The following is a 22,671-nucleotide window of genomic DNA, read 5'->3' on the forward strand; positions in this document are numbered from 1 at the left end:
GACTGGATTTGTTTGACGAATGAAATGTTTTGATTGTCAATGTCACACACTATCACATTCAGAACCTTGGGATTGTTGTTGATGGTATCGTCAAAATTTCCCAATACAGTAATTGCTTAAGTGCATTGTTGCCTTTTATGCTAAATGATTAATTCTAATGAGGCGGAGTTCCTTGTGGTGTGAAAATATATCAAGTGTTAAGTATTTCAGGTTCTTGCACGGCCGGAAGAAATATTTTATTTTGAAATTAACACAATGACGCGTCAGGAGAAAAAGGTTTTATTTTGTAATCAGCGTTACGATTTCCGAAGTCGGCCATTAACGACTGTGTAGTGTACGCTGCTTGGTTGTTTATAGCTACCTTTTTAAGTTCTCACTACTTGCTCTGATGTAAACGTTATAACCTTGACGAGTTGAACTTTGCTCGTGCTTGATGATAGGGAAGAACAATGGTATCTTTTCCGGAGTCGCTTTTTTTCTGCCGTGAATGTTTGCTCAAAATCATTGTTTGTCGTCAGCTTCGCAGTTAGCTCAACGTGAACGAGTTGAAGGATTTATCTCAAACGTGCTACCATGCCTCGGAGAAAGAAAAACGAACAGAGCCCGAGCAGAGATCCGGGTGGGCCGTCTCCCGGTGAAAACTTCGGTCTCGGACCACTTCAGGGTTCCGAAGTCGCATCGACGTTCAACTTTTCACCCAGCAAAAGAGACTCAGACAAGGAGAAAATCACCCAAAAGATGCGAGAGATATTCTTTCATTTGGACCCTGAAGTCATACACATCGTGCTGTCTGAAGCTGACTTTAAAGGTACAAATCGTTGCTAGGAGTTTAAGCAGCAAAGCCTCGTAAATCACGAAACCGAAACGAAAACAAACACTAATAAGTTCTATTTTCCTCTTGATATTAATTTATTACGATATTAGATTTAAGACATTGAAATACATGAAATCAGCATTTTTTTTTTTTAAAGACAGTGAATATTTTGCCGTGACCGGCAACGAGCAGTATTTTTGCCGTGAACGACTGGTCAGTTGCCGGATCGGGTTATGCAGCGGGCGTGGCTGCTGCATCGCGTCACCCTCTTCTGTGTCGTAACGAAGTCCCCCCCCCACCGCCGATAGGCTGTTATTGGCGTTACCAGCCGAACCATAACAATCAGTCAATTGTAGTACAAAAACAAACAAACCATAAAATAAAACAAATGTACAGAGCGAGATTCGATCCTTTTTGGGGCGAACCCGTAATACTTGTAGTTCTCGCACGATTCACGGCAAAATAGTGCTAGGTGGCGAGTTGCTGTCACAGCAAAATAGCCACTTTATATTAAAATGTATAAATGACTAACAGAGAATCACAAACATAAATGTACAGTAGCCTATGTGAATTAGGGTACTTACTGACCCTGAGAAAAATTAGCGATATATTATTTTGACCATTTATGAGCTATTTTCTATTTGCTTGGTGATTTCTCAGTGTTCTGCACGCCGACTGAGTGTAACTAGAGTGCCTCTACTTGTCCTCTCGTTTTTTCCTCAGTTGCAATTGATAAGCAATCATTTTCACACAATCCAGATTTATTTTTCTTCTTTTCATGCCAGTCCCCATGTCAAACTTAATACTGGTAATTTAAATGGTAAATTTGTAATAATCAGGATAAACTTACTTGATGTTTTGTGTTGTAGTGGAAAATGCCATGGATTCCCTGCTGGAACTGTCAATTGCTGCTGAACTCGCAGCCCCCGTTCATTCTCCAGTGTCCGGCTTTGAGAGCACTGCCGTAGCCCTGCTTAGTACTCGTCATGTTTCTCAACCTGTACAAGACCCAAACTCTCCTGGAGTGTCAGATCAACTCACCTCTCCATCGTCGAGCAGTCTCCTGACAGAAGAGTTGGACCTTCAAGTTGATAAGGAGCTACAAAACCTGACTGCGCAACAGGAAGATCGGATTAATAGCCAGTGTTTGTCTGCAGACATGAACCTTTCCTCGTTACCTCCACCACAGTTTTCAGAGAAAGTCTTCCCTGAGATACTTAAGTCTAACCAGGAGCCTCAGTATGGGCGGGACGCTGCTGGGCGGCCGTGTCTTGACGGAGGCTTGTTGCATTCTGGAGCCCCCTCTCCAATTGATGGGCTCAGCACTTGGGAACGTGGCAGCGGTGACGGGCAGAAATCGATTGTTGATTTCACACATCTACTGGCAGAAGAGTCAAAGCCTCAGTTGGATCTAGTAGCTTCAGGGCGTCCCTCTGCCTTTCAGTTGTATAAAAAAAATGACTCATCCCAAATGCTTCTACAACAGACTGGCCCTACACACACTGAAAATGCAAATGGAGGACCTAATTCTCTGGTGACAACAACATCGTGGAACCTTCACTCACCTGCTTTCTCTCCCTCTTTACAAGCAAACCCAGGACCATGCTTTATCACCCCAGTTGCACCTTCACACCGCCCAATAGGACATCCCTCTACCTGGGGAGGCCAGTTCAGCCAAGCACCTCTTAGACATTCTGCTACGATTCCCAAATCCTGGGCTGCAGTTGCACATAATCCAGGTGGAATTGCACCTGCTCGGTCTAGCAGGCTTCATTTGGAAGGGAAGGTGCTTGTATTGCTACGCGGCCCACCCGGATGTGGGAAATCAACTTTGGCTCGGTACGAAATGAACAATATCTCCAACAGTTCCTAACAAATAGACAGGATGTAAAGTTTCTGTCACAGCTGTCAAAAATGTACAGCCCTGGTAGTTAACAAAATGTGTTTACATATCTATAATGCTTAAAACACAGATGTAGAAGCTATACAACCTAATTGGTAATTGATTTACAAGTTTTTGAAGAATTGTCTGGCAGATAAAAAACAAAAACATGGTTTGCTAATTTGCTTCGATTTGTGATCAAAAGTTTCAAGGCTGCATGGTGGCAGTTAACTTAACTCCACAACAAGCAGCAGTTTGGCAGATCGTGGACGATTCTTCCCAAAAAAACAAAAAAAAGTCTTTGAACATGTTTTGGGATGTAATAATAATATAACAATACTCATGCACATTCTTTCTTTTGTAAATAATTGTCATTATTGCATTCCTGAACAGAAGAAAACTGATTAATTTTGTATTTATAACAGAGATGTCAAGGAGTGAGCCGGATGAAATTTGTTTATGAAAAGATTAATTCACTTTGTAATTCCATGTGTTAAAAATGGCTACAGGAGACTGTACTTAATTACTTCATGGTGCTGGATAGACTCTTAGACTGATGGATGAATGATGGTGGTCTGATAAATTTGTTTACAGAGCATGCTGATAAGCAGTTGTCCATACAATCTTCTTGTCCTTATTCATCTCTGCAGAGCTCTTGTGGAACATAATCCAGGTGGAGTTGCACTAAGCACTGATGAGTACTTCACTCTTGATGGACAATATCACTTTGATCCTACAACTCTGGGGGAAGCTCATGAGTGGAACCACAAGCGAGGTAAACAGACAATTTTAAACATCAATTAATCTGTCAATGATTTTGTATGTGAATTAGATTTACAAAATAAACATTTTTTTTAATTCCACCCCTTTATTGAAAAACAGTACATTTCAAATTGATAGTGTAGAGAAAAAAAACAATAAATAAATAAATAAATTCCTGCCTTTTTTGGTCCGTAACTTTGGAAAATTGGAAAAAATGTTGATTACACACGTTTAAATTAGAAAAGATCTCAATCGATGAATACAATATCCAAATGTATTTGCTAATCATTTGGTTGTCGATTTATTCATTGCAACTCCACATAGATGTACTGTAGGTAGTTGTCATTAAACGAGATTTAGCAGTCATATCTCTATTTTGACTACTGGTCGAATGCTTAATCTGTTATTTTACCTTCACCCAATAGCTAAAGAAGCTTTCGAGAGAGGTGCTAACCCCATCATAATTGACAATACAAACATGCAAGGATGGGAGATGAAGCCCTATGTGGCCCAGGTCAGTAACCTGCTTCAGTGCATTTGTTAAAATGACCACTTTTTGCACTTGTATTCAGCACTGTACTATCATCCTTTTTTAAATTGTGCTTCTGAAAAAATGGTCATGTTGTATATTGATTTGATGGGTTCTACTTGTTAGGCATTGAAACACAATTACAAAGTGCTGTTTCGTGAGCCGGATACTTGGTGGAAGAACAAGCCCAGAGAGCTAGAGAGGTGAGCATAACATTTTATGCAACCTTTCTTTCAAGATTGGTGAAATAAATGTCACTTGTCAACACAGAAATGCAATTTAATCTTTGTTTTTATGTTTTGTGTTTGTCCGTGCTCCTGTGCAGACGCAGCAAGCACTGCGTGTCTGCGGAAGCAATTCGGCGCATGCTGCATGGCTACGAGCGCTATGTAACAGTCAATTCCATCATGGGTGCACTAATGCCTGAGTGGAAACAGCGCCTTCACTTGGAGAACAGAAACATACAGTAAGTGTCAATCACAAACAGCAGGATCAGTTGAAATTGACAATGACAGTAACAATATGCGTTTTAAGTTTGCCTTTAGACTTTTTCTTCTGGGTTGTAATGTGTTTACTTTGATAATAGGTGCAGTTTTGTTTTATTGGGTCAGTATTGACTGGTTTTTCCAGGGGTCAGAAAAGACTTTAAAGAGCAATCAAATCACTAAGTTGGCTTCAATATTTGGTCCCTATCCAATGCCGTGTTAATAATGGGCCAGTATCGCCAATACCATTTTGATAATTTTGTTGATGCATCAGGAAATTGTTAAATCTGAATACATTTTCATGACCTTACCTTACTGTATATACATCATACCTTTCCTTCCTCCCTCAGGTGTATGACTCCTGAAGCAAAATGTCCCGACCTTGTCAGTGAACCTGGACTGATAGACCGACGTAAGAGTTCCCAGCCTCATCTCTTTTCCTCTCTCCCTGATGTGTCATCTATTGATCATCCCAGTGAGGTGCACAAGTTGGAAGATGACAACCACGAATCAACAGATTCACTTGATTTCCAGCCAACTGGAAGATCCTCAGAACAATTCCACAAGGATGATGCCCTGGATCTGGGGGCTTTGGATTGTGAGCTGGATGCCCTAAACCAACCTGGTGGACAACAGGGGATACCCGATTGCATTGTGGAATCAGTGATGAATGAAGACTCCCGCAGTCATGAACTACCAGTGGCCTTCTCTGAGTCTATTAAACAAAGGGTGCCAAGAGAAAGACCAACTAGGAAGCTTGATTCTACAGATCTGGTGACAGATATTGACCAGTCAGATGGCTTGGCAACAGAGAAAGAACAGACAAACAATGAAGCGTCATCAGAGGTAGGTAGGCAAGAGGGAGCGATGTCCAAGATGTTGCAATTTGTAGATGACTGGCCATCTGAAGGGCCACTAGAGCAGCGACAGGTTAGGACAACCCAAAGCTATAAAGATAGCGATGGAAGTGAAGACAGAGGGGAGTCTAACAAAGTCAACAATGACACAGGCAAAGTGCTGTCTGGAACTAATCTGACTGAATTCCAGAAACTTCTTGATCTCATTCAGACTGGTGTGGTTACTTGTCAGTCTGGTTCTTCTTGTTCATCACCTGCTTTTATTTGCCAAGGGCAGAATTTGGAGACAGATAAGATTGACGAATCCCTTGGCTGTAGGTCTGAGAATGAGGAAAAAGACCAGAGAACCAACCCAGAGAACAATGGCAGAGTTGATTTACCAGATTGTGTCTTAGACTGGAAAGCTGCGGAATCTTCCAAGGATAATGGTGAGATTTTAAAAAGTGAAAATGAAACTATTACAAGCACAGTTTTAGACATGGGTTGTGGAACAGAATCAGACACTGCTGCAGACACCACATCTGAATCTACAGAGCCGAAAGAAAGCCGTGGCACTGAGCATGAATATGGTATAGCGTTGGCGTCTACGGACACGAACAAATGCAAAGAGCAGACAGACACTGAAGTGACAGTAAAGCTTAAAAGAGAACATTCAACTGAAAGCATGGAACCGTTGGAACCGGAGAGTTGTGTTCTTGGATGCAGTCAAGAGCGAAAGCAGCGTCAGGGTCGCAGATCAGGGAAGCAGTGCAAGTTAGCCCTCACCTTCACTCATAACTGTCTGACTCCTCCTCCAAAAACACTTGACTGTACCAATAGCACATCACAAAAGGTTGATGTTAGTCAGTCTACCATCACCACACATCCTGACTGTGACAACAACCTCAGTCCTAAACCAGACTTGTGCACCAAGCTCAAAGAAGAGGTTCTTCTCCGAACTGACTCACCCCTCTCTTCGGGTAGAGGTTGTTCCACCCAGACTGAACCGCAGGACTTTGCCCTTCTTTGGCGTCTTAATCGTCAAGATGGCCCAGCAGATTCCGTTGTCGCTGTCTGCAACTACAGCAGCGACATCACAATCCTATGTGGCGTCTCCTCACAATTCGTGCCGGAGGTTGCGTCTGCAGTTTCTGCTGCTGTTGCAGTTCACCCATCCAGTTGCAATCCAGTACCATACCGCATGGTGCACGAGAAAAGCACACAGGTGGACGACAAAGAATTTGCGGCAGCTCACAGTCGTCTTGAGAGTCTTACCATCCTCAGTCGTCATTTTAAGCTGGTGAGTTTGGATACGCTGGAGGACTTGTATGACAAATGCCACCAAGACTTGGAATGGACAATCAACCTGTTACTAGATTCTGGAGAAAGCCTCTTCAGAGACGAAGATGTTTTGGAGGAGATGCATGAGGAGGAAGCTGTTAAAGTTAAACAGAGCTCATTTGAAGCCATGTTGGCTGATGAACTTCCTTATGCAGGGCCGACTGCTGTTGTCGATGTGCATCAACAATCTGCAAATGAGCTAGTTAGTGAAATTGGTGGGACCTCCGATACTGACTCGACAGTATTTGGTGGCAAAGCTTCTCCAGTCCGAACCAAAAAGCAGCTTGATACACATTCACACACATTAACAACTAGTCCAAGCCTGCTTACTGATGATGATGATGATGATGACTTGGAATACAAAGCAATAATCGAGGAGTTAAGTTTTGCAACTCCTGATGAGATTGCCAGTTTGGAAGAGGTCAACCGGCTTCTGCAGGCTGAGCTGGATGAGTTGGAGCGAGAAGAAAGACAGAAGAAGGACGATAGGAGAGCCATTGGAAATAGAGGCTGTCATGTTCTGAACATTGACAGTGTGGAGCTAAAACTGCCCACTGAGCTGGCACTGCAACTAACAGAACTCTTTGGACCTGTGGGAGTTGAACCAGGTAACAGTGCAAATTACAAATGTTATGCTAATAATTGCCTAAATTCACACACCTTTAATGATTTATGATCTGACATATGTGCCCACAATATTTAGGGAGCTGCTCTTCTGAAGACTATGCAGTGCAGATGGATATGAACCTGGCTAAATTGCTTCACCAGAAGTGGAAAGAAACTATCCAGGTGAGCAGCAAACATTTGTAAATAACCAATAGAAGCAATAGCTGTACACCTACAAAATCAACCCTATTTTTTGTGTCTCAATCTTAGTTCATTTATGCACGTTAAGCCTGTTTCTTCATAGGAACGGCAGAGACAAGCAAGTCTTTCCAGCCAACTGCTTCTGGACGGTAAGTGACGAAAACACACTAATGGGCAAACTCACCGGATCGCAACACCAGTTACTCAGCACAGCTGAAACGACGGGGCTGGGCGGGGCGTGCAGTGGGCCGTTTGTCTAATGGAAAAGTGGGGGTGGGGGTGTTTTGTGTGTGCATGTTATTTTTGTTATATATTAAAAAAAAAAAAAAAAGTATTTTGTTTTTTTGAAACAACAAAAAGTAGGTCAGCGTTTATATGTACCTCGTTTCCTGAGCTGTTCAATACAGTCCCTTATTTCACTGGTAACACTCTGCACTCACAAACCGAAGGGTGCCAGTTTGAGTCCCACCCACTCCATCTAAAAAAAATAAATAAATAATAAAAGTTGGGCTTAGAATATTCTTTTTTGTTTTATTTTAATTTCTACCCATACAGGAGAGACATACGTTAAAATGCTGTTGTTATTATGTATGTCATCCTCCTTTTTTTTTTATTTTTTTTTTTTTTTTTAAATGGAAAATATGGTTACCGTAATTCAATGCTAAGAGGAAGTTGTACCTGCTTTAAGTTACCATTACCACTGACTGCCATGGTGATCGAACTGATTTACATTTTAACTGACAAAAGGACAATTTTTGCATATTCTTTTTCACTTGATTTGGTACAGTACCATGGAGTGACACTGAAATGGGCAGATCAGCATCACATATTCTGAGTGGCAAAGATGCAGGGATGCCAGTGATGGACCATTGGAAGGTCTCCCAGCCACGTGTCTCTCTCCGCGACATTATAAAAGAGGAGCTAGCTATGCAGGAGAACATGGAGAAGGTAAATACACTGTGTAATTTTACACTTCTTACTGATCTCCCTTCGTGACATCCCCCTTGTCTTTTTTTTTCAGTCAAGACAAAATCAAGCCGACCTCAGCAGGCGCGATGGGGCCTCCATACTAAAAGAGGATCAGCTCTACTCGCGTTTTCCCTCCATTGACAAACTTTTTCTTCAAGATATTTTCCGGGCTCATAAGTAATACTCAAATCTTGCTTTGAGTTTTAGCCATTTTCTTTGTCACTCATATTATTCATTTGAATTAACTGTCAGCCACCAATCAGTTTCTTCTTCATTAAATCTGCAGCTACTGTCTCAGCCAGACGGAGCTCTATCTGAACTCCTTACTAGACCAGGGGCCTGTCAAGACCGTCGTCGCGCCAGAACTGCCTCAATCCGATCACCACAGAACTCCCAGCAAAGAGAGGGAAAAGGTAGTTGTTCACAAGCCCAGCCAAATAGATCCTCTATATGAACAAAAGTTTTGGGGCACCTTACTCCTATATACAATAACTGTTGAATGGGAACTTTCGACAAAATGTTGGAGTGTGTCTGTGGGAGTTTTTTGTCTTTTAATCCAGAGGAGGTCACTGATTTCTGACATCAGAGAGAGCCTGGTTCACTGTTGTAATTAATCCCAAAGGCGTCAGATGAGGTTAAAGTTCAGGACTCCAAAATTCTTTCATATTCAACATACCGAACCAGGCCTTTGCATGGCCATGCTGGAACAGAATAGGACCTACCCAAAACTGTTCCCACAAAATTGGAAGCATAGAATGACTGTGTTTAACACGTAACAACTGAGTAGGCCCTTCATATTAAATTTCAGTCACTTATGCTTTGTCCATTATATGATTGATGAGGTATTGCAAAAGTAGCCTTTCTGTACTACTTGTATTTTCCCTGATCTTATTCATTTTCCTTTATTTTTCATCAGAGACTTCCAGACTCTGACATAGCTCACTCCCCGACATATCAGGATATTGTGGATCCTGAGTACAAGGACTACAGGGCTGAAGCCAATCTGCAAAGAAGTCGGCAGCTTGAGAGTTTTTCCAAAGCTGCAGTAGCGTACAAGCAAGGGCACAAAGAGGTGGCTTCATATTATGCACAACAGGTAAGCTTCTCCCAAAAGTTGGGCATAATTTAATTCATTCAGAATTTTATTTAGTGAGCCGAATTGTATGTTTATTACATGAAGTAAGATGTTCCGAAGTTACAAATGGCACACAGTGAGCTAATTTTAACAGTGAAGAGTGTTATGAATGTATTGTTGATGTGGTTTTTATTATTGTCCTGATATGTTAGTGTCCCACTTTTCACTGTGTAAAAAAAAAAAAAAAAAAAAGCTCCTCCAACACCTAGAAGCCCCAAACTTGACATGAGATTTTCATTTGGCCACAATATTGATATATAATGTGGCCTGAAAATACTACCTGTAATTTGTGTGTTTTATATCATTCCCATGAAGAACTTTGACATCTGAGTAAGCAAAAGAGGCACACCATTGCCACAAACTGTGTGTTAGTGCCAGGTTTTACCAAATGTATTTGTAGCTTATTCTGAGCCTTAAAAAAATCATCATAAAGTAAAATAATAATAAAATAAATAATCTTACAACTGTATCCCTGTCCATTGTCTTTAATTTCGGTCTCCACCTCCATTTTACCATTTCCAGAGAAGCAGTTCTTGGTTTGCCTACCAAATTGTCCAGTAAGGAGCCACAAATTTTCATTTGATCACAAACCAGCGTTTTGTGTGCATGTTTTATCTCTATAGTTTCCACAATAATAATCAAAATTGTTCCATGTGTCACCATTTGATTTGCCCCTCCAGAGGTCGATAGGCAGACGCTTCTTTAAAATCCCATCCCTAGTTGTGTCAAATAGGAGAAAATATGTGATGCTGGATGAAAAAGGCATTTATGGCACTTTTTCCAATAGGGACAACTACACGGGAAGCGGATGCATGAAGCCAACCACCGTGCAGCAGTTCATATCTTTGAGAGGGTCAACTCCTCTCTTCTGCCAAAGAACATCCTGGACCTCCACGGGCTGCACGTGGCCGAGGCCTTGGACCATCTGAGCCGCATCCTCCACGACAAGACCGCAGGTAGGCTATGTGGACTTGAGTCAGAACTTACAGTAGAACCGAATATTAGCATGGTAGTTGAAGTTGAAAGAATGAATTTTTATTCGCATGCTGCTTCTTTACAAATGTATTCTTTTAACTGCTTGTGTGCAGACTGTGAACAAGGTCTGTGTGGACCGCAGCTCTCTGTCATCACAGGAAGAGGTAACCACAGCCAGGGGGGCGTGGCCCGCATTCGTCCTGCCGTTATGAACTACCTCAACAACAAACACCACAGGTACATGCACGCTCATCCACACACTCACGTACACGCATGCACATGTCTGTCTCGTAGTCGCTCCTTTCTTCATCTTTCCTTATCTCGCAGGTTTACAGAACCAAAGCCGGGTCTATTTGTGGTCTCTTTGAAGTAAAGAAGACGACGGGGAGCGCATACATGTTCAAACCGCTATGAAGAACTATGCTAATACATTCACACAGATCAGTATGGTACACTCTACCTCCTCCTTCTTATGTCTTATGTTCTCCTGTCTTAAAACAGCCCCAAAAGTAATGAAGATTCGTCAAACTGATGTTATCGTTGATTCTGATGCGAGTAGTTATCTTCTGTCAATGACTATAGCAATGATTATTTTTTTTATACATCTGAAAACCAAGATTGTAAGATTTTTTTTTCATATTTTTATTTGTTTTTTATAGTGTTACCACTGTCGGCTTTACAGTTTTCTCCATGTCTTTTAAGATATTTAGAATCATAAGACAACACAAACGATAAAAGAATGCTGAGTAAACCACAAAAACATTCAGCTCAGGATTGTTTATAGTTTTAGATGGTATGTTCAGTTTGAAACATACATTCTGTAAGTTTAACGTGTTTTACCCATGCTGTTTGCCGGTGTTTTAAGGTACCAAATAATTGAGAATGAATACTTACTTTGCGATGTGTTGTACATTTTGTAAAGAGAGGTTTGTATTTTTCATATCCAATGTTTATTAATTGTTGAAATTGAATAGTTGTATCAAGAAATAAAACATTTTAAACACTTTGATATTAACTAGATATGATTCTGTACTGTCAATTTGTAATTAAATCTAAATGAATCTAAAACTCAATTATAAAAAACATTTGAAAGACATAAGCAAAAAAAGTGGTGATTACTAGTAACTAGAGCATATGTCCTGTCCAGCTGGGCATTCTTTAATGTAGACAATATTCAAGAATCAATTGTACAGTATTCCCATATGACAAGAACAGCAATGAGTTAAGGCTTGAGGTAATGTCATACTGCAACCAACAAAGTGCAGGGACAACAGTGGCCCCTGCTGAACAGATACTACAAGATTTGGTAGAAATCGGATACCAAGGAAATACCCAGTCAAAATTGCTGATACTGATACCGATACCTATACTTTTGAATACATGTATAAAGTTGATGCGTCATGAAATTATTAAATCAGGAAAGGAATTGAGCAACATGTACCAGAAAATACTGTATCATTACATTTGTTTAAAACTCAAAATCGCATTTCTCTGTTATGTATTGCATCAAGAGCATAATTTATTTTATTTTAATTTATTTTAGTAAATTAATTATTAATTCATTTATTTATTTTAAATTATTAATTTAAAAAGCATAATTTATGCTTTTTAAATTGTTAAAGTAAATTGTAAATGCTAACTAATGATGAGGATTATAATATGTTCAAAACTTGATGTTATCTGCCCCCACTGAAAGGCCTTTACTAGTAAACCAGGGGATTTCTCCCCACTTCTCCATTTCTACAGCTTGTCTAATTGGTAGATTCTTTTTAGTATTTAAATAAATGTGTTATGTTTCCAGAATATTGCACCCCCGACCCATCCCCCTCTTCAGATTGCTCTTGAGTCATTGTTGGTGTGAAAGTGAAATCACCCGGAACTTCTCTTCCTCTGCGCCATCCTTCAGGTCCATTTTTCTATGCTGCTTGTATGTGGGTCGGCAATAGCAGTGGTAAAGAGGCATATTAAAATAAAATTGGCAATTGGCTTTTTTGCCACCTTGGTTTTACATTGTATTAATGACTCTCATGCTGAAACAGCCATGCTTGAAGCCCTATTTTCAAAGAGTTACTGCCGTATTTAAAATTTTAGGCGAGAAATAGTACAGACAAAAGATAATTACATTTTATATAAATATATAATAATTTCATGCCAGTCCATCTGAACAAAAGGGGCCAGTATTTCAAATATAATCCATTAGGATTAAACCTAGTGGATTAGTTGAAACCCAGATCCGATTCAAAATTGGGTATTTGAAGGCACATTTAGTCTTTATAATTCAAATGCAGATTTGGAAATCCAATCCTGCCTTTAATCCAGATTTGAGCCTGTGTTAAAAAAAAATTAATTAATCCCACCTAGGGGTAGGATGAGACTGTGATTCCATGTACTAGTTTCACATATGCTTATCAATAAATATCTCTTGCATTTCCTGGAATTAATAGTGTAAAGTGATATTTTTAATACGTGAAACCTCATTACAGTATGTGCTTTTTTTGGAACTGAAAAATTACATATTCTCAAAAAAAAACAAAAAACTTCAACCCAAAATTTAACAGCAACAAAACTTAAAATGGATGTCAACCCGCCCAAAAAATATTTTGTATGTCATTTATATGTAAAAATCATCCACAATGACAACAATAGCGATTGTTGATAGAATCCATTCACAGTCAACAGAATTACGAAAAACGGGCCACGCGACTGATTTGGATTCTAAAATGTAACCATTCATGTTGTAAGCAAGTGTTTGGTAACGACCGTCGGTAAAGATACATAAATTAATCACTACGATCAGTCTGGACCACTCCCATGATCTATCAAATGATCCAACAGCCGTATTATATCAAGGGCCAACATGTTTGAAACGTTGCTGTAATCAGTTTCATGCATTACATCTGACACTGAAGATACTTTTGCCACATACAGAACCAGTTTGAGAACATTTCTATTCTATTTGAACCATACTGTACAGTATTGACTGTCTGGGTACATGCCCCCCAACATTGACGTACAGAAGCTATAAAAATGATACACAACCCTTTTAAAAATGGCAGGTTTTTGTGATACAAAAGTATAACTCAGTTGAATTAAAACAATCTTTTGGGGTAAATAAACAGCTGAACTAATGTAACTAACTAACTCTTTAGCTGGGATGTGGCTGCATTCAGAATTACCGGTGACCATTGACAAATATTAAATGCATCTGCTAACATTTTAAGGGCCTGATTAACCCCAATTGAATTTCAAAAGCTCTACTAGGCTTTTCCTGACTTATTGCTGATATATATTTTTTTCTGTCTAGCAGAAGCCTGGAGATTTTGTGCTATCACTTATGGCTATTTCAAAAATGTTTATTTCCTTTCGTGTCTTCTTTGTTGCAGCTGAAAAAATCCAAAGCCAACAAGCTCCACTGAAGGTATATGAGCAGTGTTGTTTGTGTCAAATATAAATTACCTTTTGTAATTATGGCCAAAAAGTTCATCCTTGTTTTCATTCACCTTAACGCATTTTACCACTGGTTTGAAAGAATTTGTTCACAGCCACATCCCAGTTATATGAGAGTGTGCGCACTTGTGCTACACTTACTTGGTACAACTACGTTATCTGTCATTTATTTTTACTTGCCCTTTTGAAAAGATTTTGGATTTTTTTTTTTACAATTGTGTTGTACAAATTATAGGCCATATTAGTGGTGAAAAAAAGTTTTGAATTGATTTATTTTTGGCTCATTTTTTATATGACAAAATCTTGACTTTGCAAGGGTGTGTAGACTTTTTATATCCACTGTACATGAAGCTCCTTGTATGTTACTGTACAACGGTTGAAAGAAAATAATAGCGTTGTTGAAGTGATTTCCCCAAGTCTGCTGGTCCATATTCAATGCTGAAAACAACAATCTGACACACAACGGTGAAAGCATATATTCCGTGTCAGACGTAATGCATGAAGCCAATTATAATAACATTTTATGTGGTCTGGACTGATCCACAACTTTGAATCTTTGAATTTATTTTTATTGTTCTTAGTTTTGCGAAGCTTTGCAAGGCCTTTCTGTCCTGTCACCCTCTGTTTGGTCATTATTTTTTTTATGTTTCTTGGATTTTTTGAGCCTGTTGAGTGACATCGTCACTCTGTAGCTGTGCATGTGCAATGACAATAACTCTAACAATAATAATAATAATAATAATAATAATAATTATTATTATTATTATTATTATTTTTATGTATTTAATCTGTTTTTCATGGTTTGATCAATTTGAAAACGTACAAAGGTGTTCATAATTGCATTTTCCCGAAATGTTGAGACAAATAAGCTACTGAGAAATATGAACATGTATTGTAAAATGCTGCTTCTGTGGGGGAGGGATGTGTGACCCTCCTCTCACCAACAAGCGGATGTGCTGTACTTGTCACGTCTTGCCTTCTTTTTTTTCACCAGCTTTTCTCTTTGTCACCTGACAAGTACTAAAACCTTTTATGTCTTCTTACATGGAGGAGTCAGGAAGTAAGTAAATAAACGGGTATAAGTAAACAGCAAACTTTTACATTCGTTGATTAGAGACATCCGGCTATCTGCAAAGAAGACAACTGGCAAGACGGGAAAAGACTGAAGAGTGGTAAGTTTTGAAAGAACACTTACATTTCATTGGATTTTAAATTCTTGTTTTAATGAAATGCAATATGAAATCTAAGAAGTGAGTTTTTAATGTGTTACTCCTGTGGGAAAATCACAAATCCATTGAAAGGTTTTACTGCACATTTTAACTTAGTTTCTTCTTATACGCATTAATGTATAATGTATCTCTTCATCAGCGGCAAGGCCAAAGTCTGAAAGCTCAGTAGCAGAATTAATAATGACAATTTAAAAAATTATCATACAAAAAAGTCAACTGTAATATAGCCAGAAAAAAAGCTCCACTATCATACTGTAGAAATCTTATCTTAAAATTATACTAAAGTTATTTGACAGCCTCCTGATTTAAGTTTTATAAATTATAGTAGAACAGCATTCACTTGTTTCTATTTTTTTGTGTGTGAAATTTAGAACTTCTATTATCATTATTATTATTTTAATTTATTTTGCATGTGACCCTTTTACGTCAGGAAAGTACTAAATGTGTTTGTGAGACGGAGGGACAGAGATCTGAATGTGTTACCGTTTATTCAGGGCATTGGTGTCAAACTCATTTTTGTTGCCGGCCACATCATATTTTGAGTTACTTTCAGAGTAGTGTTACATTTGTGAACCCAAATAAAATGTATCGCCTCGTATTACATTTAACCAACAAAAAAATGATAACTACTTATGAAATCAGAGTACAGTCAAAACTTGTTTTACGTTTATTTTAAACGGTGACTTGGAAGCCGAAATTGCTTGCAATATATCAATATTTTTAAAATTGAAGACAATTTGTAATTTACACAATTTAGCAAGAAACACAAAGTTGACGCACATAATTTGCTTTGGCGGGCCACATAAAATGATGTGGCGGGCCTAATCTGACCCCCGGGCCTTGAGTTTGACATCGGTGACTTACCTGTACAGTATATAGCCTAGGGCTAGGCGATATGGCCAAATAAAAAAATAAAATCTCGATTTATTTTTTTCTCCCGCCCAGTCATTCAGGACGATTACAATTTTAATCGATTTTAACCTAATAAACATTTATTTAAAGGATTCATTTATTCAAAAATAATTCCTGTGCAAAATGTTCAGACAACAATAATGTATATTGATTCTAAATCAGTTTTAACATAAACCTAACATTCATAGTTTGTGCTTAAATGCCACCATTTAGTAGTTGGTAGCTATTGTAAACATGTCTTAGCCTATCCTATCCAGGCCTCTCATCTCTGTAAAATTTAGAGTCCAATTTAAGATTCTTTTGTTTGTTCTTAAATCTCTAAATTGTATTGCCCCACCTTACCTCGCTGAGCTCTTGCACCCCGGTGCCCCAGGTCGGCAGACCAGACACAATTGGAGGTATAGAGGACAAAGCGGAGGCTTAGAGGAGATCAACCCTTTGCGGTCCCTCCTTTTGGAATGACCTTCCACAAAATATTAGGCAATCTCCCTCTCTATTGACTTTTGCAACCCGCCTTAAAACCCATCCGTATTCTTCGGCTTTTGGTGCGCCATTAGACTCAACATTGTTTTGGTGCTGTATTTTGTGTTATGAATATTTATTTATTTATTTATTTATTTATTTATTTATTTATTTATTTATTCACTCAGTTACTTCTTGTTGTTAATTTATTGATCTAAATTTTATTTACTATTATACTTACTAATGTTTTTGTTCTTGTTTTACTTACTGCGCGACCGATTTCTGTTCCATGTACAGCACGTTGTATAGAACAACGCTTGTTTTAAAGTACTTTATAAATAAAGTTGAGTCTTTGTAAACCACCCGTCCAGCATTCTGCCACTTGTGCAAAATTACAATTCACTATAACATTTGGATGTAAAAGAACATGAAAAAAAAAAACAGCTTTTAATAATCTAGAAGACAAAACTCAATTTCATGATTTCACAAATTTTCAACAATTTTTAAAAATGACGTTTACGGTACGCGAATTACAGTGTTCCAAAAATACCCGCAATAAATGACATCCGCGAAGCAGTTAGCTTCATGTTTTACGTTTACTATAAATGTTTTAAGGCTCTAAAAACCTTTACCACACACTTCTCTCATCGAGGCATTTACTTTTTCCTCACATTTCTCTTGTTTAAATATTCTCAATCTTCAAACCTTCATAAATTTTATATTATAGGTACGTACATTACTACGGAGCCCCTAAAGTGACATGGGAGAAAAAAAACCCATTTAAATGTTTCTCGTCTGGACGAGAAAGTTTCTCGTCCGGACAAGAAAGTTTTCTCGTCCGGACGAGAAAAGTTTCTCGTCCGGACGAGAAACCAGCATACTTGCGTGGGAGACCTTATACTAACTACATTTCAGTTTGTGTTCATGTGTGAAAATGATAGCACAGGACCTAGTCAGGTTCTATTTTCACCTGGGACTTTATTATAAGGACATTGTTGCGTTACTTGCAAGTCGGCACCATTATGTTGTGTCTGAGAGACATTTAAAACGAATTGAAAGCAAGTTGAACAGTGGTCTATCGTCCGCCGCCACAAGCTAGCTCTCCTAGTTCCCGCTCGCAGGTGATGTTTCTCGTCCGGACGAGAAAGTTTCTCGTCCGGACGAGAAACATTTAATTTTTTTTTCTTTCTCCCATGTCACTTTAGGGGCTCCGTACATTACTGTAAAAAATAAATAAATAAATAAATAAAAAAATACATGCAGAATTGAATGGAAAAATCTGCAGTACAGCAAGATTGCGAAAAGTGAACCGCATTATAGCGAGGGAACACTGTAATTCGATTTATTGCCCAGACCCAGGACAGGACTGGCCCTGGCATTTTGACTTAGGCCCACCGGCACAGCCTGATTCCGGACTGCCCTTGGCTTGGCTACCACATAGCTTCTACCACTGATGTTTATTGGTTCACTTTGATTTCGATATTGTAAATGGATGAATGGGCTGCCCCTACTAAATAGTGGTCTGGTAAAATGGAGTAAATTGATAATTGAATAGCACCGCATCAGCCCCAAAGGACACTGGCCCACCGGGCATCTGTCCTGTATGCCAGATGGGCAGTCCAGCCCTGCCCTAATATAGTCCGTTGGTTATATCTGTTCTTGATGTTTTTTCACAGAACACCTGCCATATGGCCTTGTTTACCTGCTGACAAAACGATGGAAGTCCGTAACCTTACAACAAACAGCGTGCAGCACCTTTGAGGAGCTTGATGCCGTCGCGCTTCCCCAGAAGAGAAGCAAACAGATGATCAGGACCATCCGTAGAAATGTCTGTCAAGTGCGTCTTGGTCGGGGACTGTGCGGTGGGGAAGACATCCCTTCTGGTCAGCTTCACTTCAGGAACCTTCCCCGACACCTACAAGCCGACGGTGTTCAACAACACCGGGGCGGAGGTCTACATGGACGGTGTTTTGATCAGTCTGGGCCTTTGGGACACGGCGGGCCAGGACAACTTGAGACAGATCCGGCCCCGATCCTACCAGCAGGCCGACGTGGTGCTCGTGTGCTACTCTGTGGCCAACCGCAACTCTCTGGCTAATGTGCGGAGTAAGTGGATGGCAGAGGTTCGGGAGAATTTACCCACGGTGCCGGTGCTGGTGGTGGGAACCCACACGGACCTGCGGGAGTCGGGTTCGCTTCGGGGCGGCTGCGTCTCTGCGGCGGAGGGGAGGCGTGTGGCTCAGGAGGTGCACGCCAAAGGCTACCTGGAGTGCTCGTCCTTGACCAAGCGAGGGGTGGAACAGGTTTTCGAGTGCGCCGTGCGGACGGCTATGAGCCACAGCAGGAAGCGGGCCAGACGACGCATGTTCAGCATGAACCAGTGCAAGGTCTTTTGACCTTGCGCATTTAATTCTATAGCAACCGATAGTGTCACAATTTCCGGAAAATGTAAACATTTGCACTTAACTCCATCATAAATGTACTAAAACCTAATGATGTCATTGGAAAAAAAAATCCCGACATTGTAATAACGCTTTAATGATCATGTAATACCTTATTACATCATTGGGGATTAATTACATTTTCAGGTGGAGCTTCTTTTTTTTTTCCTCCAAACTGATGTAAAACTTGACAGATAATGTAATATATATGTTTAAGTTTTACATTTTGAGAGTCTAAGACTTAACATTCAAAAATGGTATGAACAATATTTTTAAATGAAAATGTATAGTAAAATGTTTGTTACCATAAGCAATGTTACTCAAACTTAAAATTATTATTTGTGACACTGTCAAAAATATTAATGGAACTATTTGTTATTGTATTGGTTATGTGTATCTAACAGTCACAATAGCAAAAATATTCAAATGTTGCTCCCAAATACTTGATGAAAATGGAACCCAGCAAGATTTCACTGTTTGAGGTATAATTCATTTTCTTGCTAAAAGTGTATTGTTGTACTTTGGGCTAAATCCGGAAACTTTTATTATTATTATTATTATTATTATTTGTTTAGAGCTCAAAGAGATAATCCACTTGATGTAAACACTTGTAAGCTACATTGAGGAGTTAGCAGATTCATTACGTTTGAATTGCTACTTTGCTAATAGCGCATTGCTATTGTGTTATATTTTGAGACAGTATCTTATGACCAATGTTTTATATTTCTTCCAATTTTAAAAAAAATGCTGCAGTGGTCGGTTCTGATGAGCCATGTACGTCTACGATTAAATATTCATTTTAATGTTTGGTTTCCTGGTACATGGTCTGCTCTGTTAGGTTGTCAGTAATCTAACTGTTGATATTGTCTTTTGTCAGTCACTGTTAGTTTGGCTTAACGGTTTGGTTTGTTTATAGTTTAGTTTGGTTTAACAACCTGAGTTCAAAGGTTCGGCCATCTTAGTTGAAATGTGTTTGTCATTTGTTACTGAAAAATCTATATACAGTATCTAATAAAGTGGTAAACAGAAAATATATATTGTGTTTGTTTTTGTTTTTTTAAAGCTTTGGCAGTGCTTTCGTGCCTTTCTTCTTTAATTTAGGTTTACATTTGATGTCAATACAATGCATTGTTCCGCAAAGACCGTTGTAGATAGGATTGTAAGGGAATTGATTAGCACTGGTAAGAGCACAGAATTTGTGACCTTGTCACAAAAGTTGCCACTTCATGTCAAATTTGTTTTGTTAAGTGATCCGAATCAGTTCAAGGATATAGTAAAACGAAATTAAGGCTAAGCAAACAAACAAGAAATAAATAGTGTCTTTCCATGTTTGCATTTTGTGGACAGCAGGTGAAGATGACACGACACTCCTTTTCACGGTATTCCGGAAAATACGCAACCACATCCCACCACATACTTAGAAATGACCAGCCTGTCTTTTAAATAAAGAGCTGAATAAAATAATCTGCTTTAATAAAGATAATAATGTGCTGTTTTAACACCATAAGGAAGGTATTAAGCTAACAATAAGTTTATTATTGTGGTGGTAGATACAGATGTAGTAGTACTGTATATAAGTTAAAAAATAAAATTATATCATTCTGAGAATCGTTTCAAATATTCTGCCCCGCTCATGTAGCCTAATTAGCCATAATGCTATCTGTAAACTTGATGCTGCACCACTGCAAACTACAAGCACAATAAACAATCAATTCAAAATCTGTCAAACGTGAACATTGTTATTTTTGTAAATGTTTAATAGATTGTAATGTTTGTCTTGAAGTATATTGTCAGCAATGTATGGTTAGAGAATATAACATAATAGTCTGCTGTGGTCTCTTCTTTTCACTGCTATTGTGCTCACACGCAGTCACCGCAATGTCTTATCCCCCGTCTTGCATCATGTACTCACACACGCAGATTAACGTGCACACACAAAAGCTCACACAGGTAGTCGTGTTTTTTGTTTTTGTTTTTTTAAATGAGCAACTGGAAGTGAATTGCCGCTTTACAGTTTATGCTGAAAATAAAATAAAAGCACAAGTGTAATCATGACAACTTTTCACAAACTAGCCTGTGTTATAAATATGTATGTAGACTAAAACGTTCTATTCTAAGAGGTTAAGAAATAGTACACTTATTAAATTTATCCAGCCATGCGTTGCATTGCTCGACATGCTATTATAATATTTAAGATGAAAATGTAAACACTGTTGCCTTTCAAGAGGTTTGGATGGAGTCACGAGCTTTTACAGGCTTTTGTGATTGTTTTAGCACAAAACCTCTTCACACAAATAATAAAACCTTTTACCAAATTTGCAAAACATGTTAGTTCTCTTGCAAAAGCAAATAAGTCTTGTTTAACTCTCCAAATCTTCATTAACAAATGTAATTTTGTTTCAAGTAAATAATGCAAGCTATCATATTAGTAAGCATACAACGCGCCAACTAAACATTAATGAGAATGAAAAACCCACACAAACTACTATAGTAATAAAAAATGTATATTATGCTTATATTTCTATATAAACTTGTCATATTTAGTGTCATATAAGTTAAGTCACAAAGGGGTAGGAGTTAAAAACGTTTATGCTTCTTCCTACTCCTTTTCCAAACGTGCATATGCTATGTGTTGTCAATTTTGTTTGATTTTTCTAAGTACTTTTTGCTTTTTATACATGTTTGGGAAAATGCATTAATTCATTCATTCACACATATTGGCTAGTCTGTGCACAATGTAGGCTATGTCAGTTTGAGGTCATACTTTTGTCATAGTTCTGTTCACACAGAGATCCGAATTTCACAAATTTTGAATCAAGGTGTACAGCACACCAAAAGATCCTAATCCTTGCTGCCACACCTGTTTTCACTTTTACCCTTGCTAGGTCAATATGACCCATAAAGGAACATGGAAAAAAAACAGTCACGAAAAACTTTCTGAATTATTTTCTACCATTCTAACCTTTCAGAGTGTGACTTGTTGCTTGCTTGTTAGTTGGCATTAATTGGAAATGTAATGATACAAAACAACACCTGCATAGCAAAAGTCTCCACATACTCCTGATGTGTGCATCCTTATAACCCACAAGCCCGCAACATTCATTTTTGTGCATGTACACACAGACACACACACAGGAAACACCTGGGATATGCATGCAACATTTCTCACTCACATTGACCTTGTTTGCTATTTGTCGAGGGATCCATCTCAATCTACTTGAATACATTATCAACCTGAAATTTACTGCAAAGAGTGTGTAACAATAAAGATTATATAAGATAACGAGTGAATGTAAAAAGATTCCACACAAACCAAAACACAACATGCAGCAAATACATGCTAGACATCATGAAAGAATGAGTAGTTTATTATTATTATTATTATTATTATTATTATTATTATTATTATTATTATTATTATTATTATTATTATTATTATTATTTACATTAGTTAACTTAATTTTAATTTCCCACACAGTGGCAACAAATTGTCTTCCTTTTTCCTTAATTTCAGTGTAATTGGCCACAGAGCCTGGAACAGATTATTTAAAATTTGAATATTTCATATAAGAATGATAGTTTTGAAATTGGAATTTGGAAGTCAACCAGCGTCCTACCAGATTCTTCAGTGAGGCCTTCTCAGTG

General features: G+C 38.5%; 2 protein-coding genes across 4 annotated transcripts; both read left to right on the top strand.

Annotated features, from left to right (window-relative positions):
• Positions 1-288: 288 nt before the first annotated feature.
• n4bp2 (NEDD4 binding protein 2) lies at positions 289-11,555 on the top strand. 2 transcript variants are annotated; one of them, XM_077524868.1, is made up of 16 exons: positions 289-808; positions 1,684-2,653; positions 3,347-3,471; positions 3,884-3,972; positions 4,114-4,190; positions 4,313-4,453; positions 4,823-7,257; positions 7,353-7,438; positions 7,560-7,605; positions 8,244-8,404; positions 8,478-8,602; positions 8,712-8,838; positions 9,342-9,521; positions 10,348-10,516; positions 10,649-10,772; positions 10,863-11,555. In XM_077524868.1, the coding sequence occupies exons 1-16, from the start codon at positions 574-576 to the stop codon at positions 10,906-10,908; spliced, it is 5,136 nt and encodes a 1,711-aa protein (XP_077380994.1). In that variant the 5' UTR covers positions 289-573; the 3' UTR covers positions 10,909-11,555. The 2 variants fall into 2 exon arrangements, 1 of the variants encoding a protein (XP_077380994.1); XR_013284001.1 differs by lacking the exons at positions 8,478-8,602; positions 8,712-8,838; positions 9,342-9,521; ... (1 more) ...; positions 10,649-10,772; positions 10,863-11,555 and having other exon boundaries at positions 7,526-7,605; positions 8,244-8,307.
• An 807-nt stretch (positions 11,556-12,362) lies between these two features.
• rhoh (ras homolog family member H) lies at positions 12,363-20,037 on the top strand. Of its 2 annotated transcripts, XM_077524647.1 has the most exons (4): positions 12,363-12,441; positions 13,919-13,953; positions 15,097-15,154; positions 18,262-20,037. In XM_077524647.1, exon 4 carries the CDS (start codon positions 18,412-18,414, stop codon positions 18,979-18,981), a length of 570 nt encoding a protein of 189 aa, XP_077380773.1. In that variant the 5' UTR covers positions 12,363-12,441; positions 13,919-13,953; positions 15,097-15,154; positions 18,262-18,411; the 3' UTR covers positions 18,982-20,037. The 2 variants fall into 2 exon arrangements, with proteins under 2 accessions (XP_077380773.1, XP_077380772.1); XM_077524646.1 differs by lacking the exons at positions 12,363-12,441; positions 13,919-13,953 and having other exon boundaries at positions 14,986-15,154.
• Positions 20,038-22,671: the final 2,634 nt, after the last annotated feature.

Source organism: Festucalex cinctus, chromosome 6 (assembly GCF_051991245.1).
Source record: "Festucalex cinctus isolate MCC-2025b chromosome 6, RoL_Fcin_1.0, whole genome shotgun sequence".
Taxonomy (NCBI): Eukaryota; Metazoa; Chordata; class Actinopteri; order Syngnathiformes; family Syngnathidae; genus Festucalex; species Festucalex cinctus.

Excerpts from the sequence above, each read along its gene's own strand:
- n4bp2 (XM_077524868.1), top strand. The coding sequence starts at position 574 with ATGCCTCGGAGAAAGAAAAACGAACAGAGCCCGAGCAGAGATCCGGGT. Across the intron at positions 4,191-4,312 it reads AAGCCCAGAGAGCTAGAGAG|ACGCAGCAAGCACTGCGTGT; the intron begins GTGAGCATAACA and ends GCTCCTGTGCAG. Across the intron at positions 9,522-10,347 it reads CTTCATATTATGCACAACAG|GGACAACTACACGGGAAGCG; the intron begins GTAAGCTTCTCC and ends TTTTTCCAATAG.
- rhoh (XM_077524647.1), top strand. The coding sequence starts at position 18,412 with ATGTCTGTCAAGTGCGTCTTGGTCGGGGACTGTGCGGTGGGGAAGACA.